At 40.2% G+C, this 9,486-nt stretch overlaps 1 protein-coding gene across 2 annotated transcripts; it reads left to right on the forward strand.

Moving 5' to 3' along the window:
- The first annotated feature begins 535 nt into the window (after positions 1–535).
- On the forward strand, positions 536–2,124 carry LOC147632957 (uncharacterized). 2 transcript variants are annotated; one of them, XM_086805764.1, is made up of 3 exons: positions 536–1,018; positions 1,392–1,465; positions 1,573–2,124. In XM_086805764.1, the coding sequence occupies exons 1-3, from the start codon at positions 902–904 to the stop codon at positions 1,838–1,840; spliced, it is 459 nt and encodes a 152-aa protein (XP_086661890.1). In that variant the 5' UTR covers positions 536–901; the 3' UTR covers positions 1,841–2,124. The 2 variants fall into 2 exon arrangements, with proteins under 2 accessions (XP_086661890.1, XP_086661891.1); XM_086805765.1 differs by having other exon boundaries at positions 1,592–2,124.
- Positions 2,125–9,486: the final 7,362 nt, after the last annotated feature.

The raw sequence follows: 9,486 nt of genomic DNA on the forward strand, positions 1-9,486 counted from the left end.
TAAGTGGTCCATAACACATTAAAGTGAGGTGGGAGGTAGGTAAGGACTAGTCGTGTAGTCGAGCTGTAGAATCTTTGCAAAGAGATATATCGGTGTCGAATACCTCCACGCCAACGGTCACGTACTCGTGGCATGAGTGAGCTTGACATCTCAACACAGGATGGTCCATAAAGGAAGGTTGCAAAAACCTCTCAAACTTGCTTAGCTACTCATATAGAGAATAAAACCTGTATAGGTTTTAGAAGCCTCTCTCATGTCCTAAGTGATGCGGTCAAGGCTTTCCACCTAGCCCTCTTCTAGATCCATGTATAGGTTTCAAAAGCCTCTCACATGTCCTAAGTGATGAGGTCAAGGCTTGCCACCTATCCCCCTTCTAGATCCATTTAATATGTACTTTCTTTTAAGTAATTTCACACCAACATAAGAGAACAAAGTTAGATTTCATGTTCTTTATTCTTAGGCTCATATAAATGGTCCATAATGAATGTTCACATATATAGTATTTACATTTTCCTTTAGAAATAGGCTACTTACATAAGAAAACAACCAACACTAGCTCATGCTACCCTAGTAGCCATGAGATTATCTGTGTTGAACTACCTCCATCGCTTTCTTTTCGCTCCAGCCTCTCTCTTCACTACCCCCTTCTTCAAGCACAGCTGGCTAGAGCCTTTACCTCACCGCCCTCTCCTTCGCGCAGAGCTGGCTATGCTGAACTTTCATTCACTACAGCCTTTCTCCTCGTTGCCCTCTCCTGCATGCACAACTAGCTACAGCCTTCACCTTGCCGCCCTCTCCTTCACACACACAACCTCTCCGCACGTGCACACCCTTCTTTGTCGCCCCTTCTCACTTCCTCTGGCCTCCCCTTATTTTTCTTAGGTAAAAATTAGTTCTGCGGATGGATTCAATGGTTGTTTTTGAGGCACCTGGTATTGTTGGCATCGGCTCTCCTTATGGGAGAATTGACATAGGCAAGCCGCACATGGCTTCCCCCACATCCACTATCATGTCAACGGTTGGTATTAGGTTCTATTTGCACCATGCAGAGTTCAATAAGACTCTTGGAGTCTTGTTTCTTGGGTTGCAAGAAGGTAGTAGGAGCCTACTTTTTGTGCAGAGTGGTTCAAGACTACTTGCAAGTGTGCTTATTGGATTTATGTTTCAGAATTGTGCGTGTCTCCCATCTTGGGAGAGGCTGCTTTAGGGTTTAGTTTGAGTCAGATGCTCAAGCTAGCAAAGTTCTGGCAAGGAGCCCTATGGACCTTGATACAACAATGGGTTTTATTGGTAGATGGACATAGGGCATGGATTTTGCAAGTTTGGATGCTGGACTTGTAGTTAGAGCAAGGTTTCTAAGACTTCGCCCCGAGTTTATGTCTTATTTACAGGAGACAGGGAGCAGGCTTGGCCATGTAGTTGGTGATAGCATTGTGGTAGACGAGGACAAGACTCCTTCAGTGAGGTCGGTGCTATCACCCTCTTTTGTGAAGGACCCTCCGCACTTTCTCTCTATGCCATGTATTCATGGAGGAGAAATTTGGCAAAGAGTTTTCTTTGAAGGCCTCCTAGGTCATTGTTTTGCTTGCAGGAAGAAAGGTCATTTTGCGGTGGAGTGCCCTTGAAAGGACAGGTGGCAGAAGAGGCTAGGGAGACTCCACCTCAACCATGCAAAGGGACAATGAGGAGTAAAGGTAAGGAAAGATTTGAGGCACAAAAGGCAAGAAGGAGAGAAGCAAAGGCTTGCTCGAAGATCAGAGGTACTGAGCTGTTTTGCAGGTTTATAGGCAAAAGCCCTCTTTGGAGATTCCTTCTACTTTGGCCCACTCACCTTCTCTGAGCCTGGATCCTTTGTAGGAGCAGGCTAGCACTAGCACACTTGGAGATAGTTCCTCTTATGAGGAGATGTTTCCTACTTTAGTAGAATCTTATAATGTGCTTCCTAATAAGGAGCCTAGGAGATCCGAAAGGATCAAGTGTAAAAAGTAAGTTGTAAAAAGGAAGTTCTTTAAGAGCTTTGAAAGGATCAAGTGTAAAAAGTAAGTTGTAAAAAGGAAGTTCCTTAAGAGCTTTGAGCCCAGGACTACCTAGTTTTATTTCTTTTGGTGATACCTTTGATACTTCTATATTGGCCTAGGGAGGTGGTTTTTTTTTAATAGTAATCTCTTTTCTTGAAAAAAAGTAAAATAAGAAAACAACCTTGGATTTCATGTCCTTTATACCTAGGCTTATATAGTTTTTCCATAAACCAATGCACAGCACACATGTAACTGGACACCTTGATCTTGCAACAACCTTGTGCACACATGTAATTTTTATCTTGTCATTAAGTAATTGGCCACTTGCATAAAAGAAGAACCTTATATTTCATGTCCTTTATCCCTTGGTTCATATAGCTTTCAAAGGCCTCTCACATGTTCTAAGTGATGAGCTCAAGGCTTGCCACCTAGCCCCCTTCTAGATCCATGTATAGGTTTCAAAAGCCTCTCACAAGTCCTAAGTGATGAGGTGAAGGCTTGCCACCTAGTCCCCTTCTAGATTTATGTAATATGTACTTTCTTTTAAGTAATTTCACACTAACATAAGAGAACAAAGCTAGATTTCATGTCCTTTATTTTTAGGCTCATATAAATGGTGCACAACCAATGTGCACATATATAATCTTTACATTCCTTTAGTAGTCGGCCACTTACATAAGACAATAACCTTGGATTTCATGTCCTTTATACCTAGGCTTATTTAGGTTTTCCATAATATAAGTTTTCCATACAGCAACGTGCACACATGTACATGTAATGGATGCTAGATCACCTAGATTGCACCATTCCTCGTGATCAACCAGCCAAAACAAGGAAGGTGTGCTTTTCAAGTAATCATGGACGAAATTGGTGATAGTCAGTTCCCAATTTCTTAATCAAGTTAGATTACATCAAGAGAACCATAAAAATGTTACCACCAATGGTTAGATGCCCATTGATATCTTGTGTAATTTTTATCAATTTTACACATACATAACATGAAATAAATGTTGACATTTGTTAAGCCAAATCACACTATATTTCAAACATGCATTCTGTGTATGTCTTGTGAAGAGGGCACCTTCTATGCCTATAAAAATATCTCACACGTGCATTCTTATCAATGCCATGTTGCGATATTTACTACACAAAATAATTTGACACTTAGATATACCCTCTCCTAGATGGCTAAAGGTAAATGAAGATACCGCATAGTTTTACCACCTTCCTACCAAGTAATACATGCTTTTAGCGCGTCATTGTTCTAGAACCAAACTCAAAAAGATACCAAGTCAAAGTTGGATGAATCTCCTTTAGAAGCATACTTAAAAAGTCAAAGATACAAAGTTGATTGAATCTTTTTTAAGTTCTTTGGATGCATTTTATCAACCAAAAGTAGAGGGAGTAGCTAACTACTATCACCACAACACCAATATTGGTCAAAATATAAAGTTGCTGGAAAATTGTGTATGTAATATGTACATCCCATGTAATGTTTTACCAAAGTTTCACTCAAAGATAGCCATATGTAAAATAATTTGGAAGGAGTTTTTTATATTTCCTTGCACAAGAATAGCCATATGTAAATACATTTGGAAGGAGTGTTTTATATTTCCTTGCACAAGAACTAGCAACAAAGTTGTAATGCCTTCCAATACCCTCACTATGTGGAAATAATCCTTTAAGGAGTTCATAAAATTTTAAGTAGGAAACTCTGTTTAAAAGTTCTATAGCACCTCATGCTCTCGGGCGGTTCACTATGTGTAAACCCTCTATATCACCTGCATTCAAGGACTATTTAAAAATACCCTTATCTGTGAATTTTTCTTGAATAAAGCACACCCTTTTTCTATTCAACTGTGAATATCCCCTTTTTCTATTCAACTGTGAATACCCCCTTTATATGGCACCCTTCTATATGTAAAAAATATGTAAAAAGGGTATTTTAAAAATCTCTTCTGTTGAACTCATGTGACACATTTACATATTTATGAGTGACCCCCCTGAGCTCATGCTCTAAGGTTGCATCCATTTCTGTTTCTCCTCCGTGGTGTGGCTGGTTCGGTCTTGGTAGGTAGCTACTGAGTGGGAAGATTTTGTTGAGTGGTTAGAACATGAGTAGGCTTAGCTGTAGTTGACTTCGTCAGAGCTTTAGGTCTCCATTGTAAAGTGGTTGTCTTCTATGATTTATATATGTTTGTATGTATGTATGTATGTATATATATATATGTGTGTGTGTGTGTGTGCATGTGTGTGTGTGTGTGCGTATATATATATATATATATATATATATATATATATGTATGTATGTATGTATGTATGTATGTATGTATGTATGTATGTATAGGTGTATATATATATATATGTATGTATGTATGTATATATATATATGTATGTATGTATGTATGTATGTATAGATAAATAGATATATATATATATATATATATATATATATATATATAGAGAGAGAGAGAGAGAGAGAGAGAGATACATACATACATATATACATACGTACGTACATACATACATACATACATATACATATACATACATACATACATACATACATACATACATACATACATATATATATATATATATATATATATATATATATACATACATATATATATACATAAAGATACATACATACAAACAGACATACATACATACATACATACATAGATATACATATACATTTATACAAACATACATATACATATATAAATATGTATATAGATTTACATATATATATAAACATACATACATTTATAGATATACAGAAAAATATATACAGACATACCAACATATATATGTATGTATGTATGTATGTATATATATATATATATATACATATATATATATATATACATATATATATATATCCACATATATAGATATACATATACATATATACATGCATACATTCATGTTGAGATATCGAGCTCGTCTAGTGAGGCGGTGGACACTCATGACCCGCCTGGGGGATAGAGCCCACACTTCTACCACCATTGGCATGGTTGGTAAGATCTTGGGTGATATGCGGCCAGTGGGATGACAGGCTGTGTGACAGCCATTTTAGAGATTGGCATAGTTATAGCGCTAGCTCATTTAGTTGGGTTCACACTATAGAGAACCCTTTTATGTATTTGGTTGAGTACCTTTCATATTGGGTGTACCTTTCATATTGTGTGTACCCTTTTATGTATTTGGTTGAGTACCTTTCATATTTTGTGTACTCTTATCTTGTATATGATGTGTTGAGTGTTGAGTGAAGAAGAAGAAGATATTCAGCCTCTCACCTTGTGTGTTCTCTATTAGGGTTTTGTGAGTGTGTGTGTGCTTGCAAGAGCTCAAGCTCTTTTTCTCCCTGCATCTTTTCATGGTATCAGAGCGTGGTTCATGCTAAGGGCTGAGTTGCAAGCAAGAGAACCACAGGAAGCGGTACGAGGGTAAGAGGTTCAATTACTCTTCTCTATTTGTGTTGGTGACTACACCCTTGTCGGGAGCTCTACAGGAGGCACCGGCAAACGATCTCTGATTGAGGAGCTTTCTTCGTGGGAGTAAAGCTATAGGGCAACTATTCCGTCCTATCGGAGAAAATTTTTCGGGTCGAAAATGCGTGGAGAAAAAGAGCATGTCTGTGAAAAACTATGCATTGAAGATAAAGGGTATTGTGGAATCCCTTGTATCTATTGGTGTGTCAGTAGATGATGATGATAAGGTGGAAGTCTGTCTACGTGGTCTCGGGCCACAATACAAGGTGTTCAAGACGTCTATTCAGACTCGAGAAAACATTCCCAACTTTATAGATTTGGTGTCTATGCTGATTATAGAAGAGAAGAGCTTGGGTGAAGACCAACAGACTTCACAAAACAAAAACAGTTCAGAGCAACAGGCCTTCTACACAAGTTCAGGAAGAGGATGAGGTAGAGGAGGCCGTGGACGCAGTCAAGGAGGTGGCCGAACAAGTAATCAAAATTATGGCCAGCAGTAGCAACAACAACAGTCCCAGAATACACAACAACAACATCAACAACACACAGGTGGAAGAGGCAAATTCAGAGGCAGGGGGAGTCAAAGAGGACGTGGAAATTGGCAAAGGCAATATAATGATGCACGTGAATGCTTTTATTGTGGTAAGCCTGGACATGTGCAGGCAGAATGTTACAAGAAGCAGGCTGACATGCAAAATGGGAAAGTGCAGCAGAACAACTATGCATCCTCAAGTAGAAACAATGAGGATAATGAAAGATTGTTTGTTATGCAGCATGTCGTGAATGCCATGTCTGAAAATGTTGAAGTAGCACAAAAAGATGATGTATGGTATGTGGATTCAGGTGCTTCGAACCACATGACAAGTCATGGGGAGTGGTTCAAGGAGATGAAAAACCTTGAAAGACCAGGTTTTGTGAAAAAACAAGGGATGACACTGCTCATCCAATTGCCCATGTTGGAGATGTGCCATTGTCTATGCAGGATGGCAAAGTGAAGTACCTTGCAGATGTACTTCACGTTTCGAAAGAATCTGGTTTCAGTTGGCCAGATGATTGAGCAGGGTTTGCAGGTTCGGTTTAACCCTGATGGTTGTTATGTTGAAGATTTTAAAGATTTTAAAGACAAGTGCAGGTTGGTTGCAAAAGGCAACAGAGTGGGCAGAATGTTTACGTTGAATGTAGACATGTCTGAAATGAATGCTGCGATGTTTGCAAATGGTTCAGGAATTGTTGCAGACACAGACATTTGGCATAAAAGAATTGGACATGTGAATGTGCAGAGAATGAAGTCTAGCAGACTAAAGGGATTGTGACAGGGCTGCCAAAGTTTAAAGTGGAAGGTATGCAGAGAATATATGAAGCATGCCAATTTGGAAAGCAAACAAAGCATGTATTTCCATGTAACAGATATGTGAGCAGAAATGCACTAGATGTTGTGCATTCAGATGTATGGGGTCCTACGAAGACCATGTCTATGGGAGGTTGCAGGTATTATGTGACATTCATTGATGATAACCACACAAGGAGAGTGTGGGTATATTTCATGAAAAAGAAGAGTGAGGTGTTCATTCACTTTCAGAATTTCAGAGTTTTGGCCAGAAGGGTCACTACTGGAGGAAATATCCTCAGTGGAGCACTGAGAAAGGTGCAGATTCCTTAGCTGTGCTTTATCCACGACGAAGACTCTGGCTTTTGTGCACCTGGAGATTATGGACACCGGAGCTTCATATTCTTCTAGCAAGAAGGCGGTTGGTCTCATCGTTGGGGATACTCGGGACTGGATTCGGGACAGTGGTGCTTGGAGGCACATGACTCCTTCCTCCCGAGAGTTGTTAGAGGGCCTTCGGAGGCAAACATGTCACATCTTTATTGGTGAAAAGTCCACTATCCCGATTCATAGAGTGAGGGTAGGTTGGAGATCATTCTCGATGTGGCAAAGGGGGGAAGCACTCCTCCTCGGTTCTTTGTCCCTTCTCTTGGTTTTCATATTTTGTTAGTGTGATGAGGTTTAGCATGCAGGTGGAGTTTGATGAGTATTTAGTTTCTACCGTGACAAAGCAACATGCCAAGTTGCTGGTCAGATGGAGGGGGAGAGTACTACTCCAATGAGTTCTCTGAATTTTTGAAGAAGAATGGTATTCGGAGACAGTTTACATGCAGATACACTCCGCAGCAAAATGGAGTTGCTGAGTGAAAAAACAGGCACATTGCTGAGATTGCGCGAGCATTGATGGAAGAGAAGAATATGCCGCATAGCTATTGGGCTGAGGCTGTTTCTACAGCAGTATACATCATGAACAGGACTCCAACTGCAGCCATACATGATGTAACTTCAGAGGAGAGGTTTACTGGTAGAAAACCTGATTTGTCTCATCTGAAAGTCTTTGGATGCATTGCATATGTGCATGTGCCAGATGAGCTGAGAACTAAGCTGGATCCAAAAGCTGAAAAATGTGTGTTTATTGGATATTCCCTTGAGCAAAAGGGATACAGGTGTTATAACCCTGCTACACGTGAGTTGAGGGTAAGCAGGGATGTTGTCTTTGATGAGATGAGTAGCTGGTATGCTGCTGAAAAAGAAGCTGTTGGGGCTGATGTGAGTGGAAGTGTGGTTGCACAGAATGCAGGTCAGCAATCACAGTCTTTGAGTGGACCAAGAGAGTCCTCATCTAGTGGGTCTGTTGATAGACTATGGAGTGGCAGGCTGCGTCATAATACCAGTCTTGTAAATGTGATTAGTACATCATGTAAAGGAAAAGAGAAAGTGGTTGAGCCCCTTGGTATGCCTGACATTTCTGCAGGGCATTCTTATGTTGATGGAGAGTCTAGTGGCTTAGAGATGAGCCTTGATGAGGAGCTTGGGATCCCAGAGCTATGAGAACACCTGGTGTAAAGAAGGCTATGGAAGCCATGAATGAAAAGCTGCAAAGATCTGGGAGAGTGGAAAACCCTGTGCAGAGGTTTACCTATGATGGTTATGTGGCACATCATTATGCATATATGGCAAAGGTTGTGCAGGTTGTAGAGTCCACATGCATTGATGAGGCTGTTGGAAATGTGTATTGGGAGAAAGTTATGGATGAGGAGATGAATGCACTATATGGAAATGAGACTTGGGATTTAGTGCAATTGCCTGAAGGCAAGAAAGCCATTGGATGCAAGTAGGTGTACAAAGTAAAACATAACAGTGATGGAAGCATAAATAGGTACAAAGCTAGATTGGTAGCCAAATGATAGCAGTGTGGCTGCGTCAAAGCAATGGTCTTTACATCAGATGGATGTAAAGAATGCATTCTTGCATGGGGATTTGCAAGAAGAGGTGTATATGTTGCAGCCACCTAGTTATGAGGATGTGAATCACCCCGAGCATGTTTGCAGGTTAAAGAAAGCCTTGTATGGCTTAAAACAAGCACCAAGAGCATGGTCTGACAAGATTTTTGAATATCTTGTCACTATTGGCTTTCATGTAGCCAATGCAGATTTCTCATTGTATGTGAGACATGGTGATAGAGGGGTTGTGCTTGTTGTCATCTATGTAGATGACTTGATCATTACGGGAGAGATCTTTGATGTAAAGATCTTGCTTAGACAGAAGTTTGAGATGAAGGATCTGGGGGAGCTCAGATATTTCTTGGGCATTGAGGTGATTAGGTCACCGCATGGTATTGGATTACTACAGAGACAGTATGGCTTGGACATGTTGTCCAAGTATGGTATGACAGGCTGTAAGCCTATTTTCGTGCCATTGGATCAGAATGGCAAGTTGAGTGCAGATTTAGGAGGGATCTTGGAGGATCCTACTATGTATAGGCGCATAGTAGGAAGCTTGATCTACATGACGATCACCAGACCAGATTTGAGCTATGCTGTTGGGTTGGTGAGTCAGTTTATGCAGGTTCCACGGAAGCCACACTTGGATGCATTGAGATGCATACTGAGGTATGTGAGGTCTACTTTGCATTGTGGACTAT

Source organism: Cibotium barometz, chromosome 12, assembly GCF_041138505.1.
Source record: "Cibotium barometz isolate CiBa-2024 chromosome 12, ASM4113850v1, whole genome shotgun sequence".
In the NCBI taxonomy this organism is placed as follows: Eukaryota; Viridiplantae; Streptophyta; class Polypodiopsida; order Cyatheales; family Cibotiaceae; genus Cibotium; species Cibotium barometz.

Coding starts and splice junctions, on each gene's coding strand:
- LOC147632957 (XM_086805764.1), top strand. CDS start 902: ATGGATTCAATGGTTGTTTTTGAGGCACCTGGTATTGTTGGCATCGGC. Junction 1,019..1,391: donor CATCCACTATCATGTCAACG/GTTGGTATTAGG, acceptor TCTTATTTACAG/GAGACAGGGAGCAGGCTTGG. Junction 1,466..1,572: donor GACAAGACTCCTTCAGTGAG/GTCGGTGCTATC, acceptor AAGGCCTCCTAG/GTCATTGTTTTGCTTGCAGG.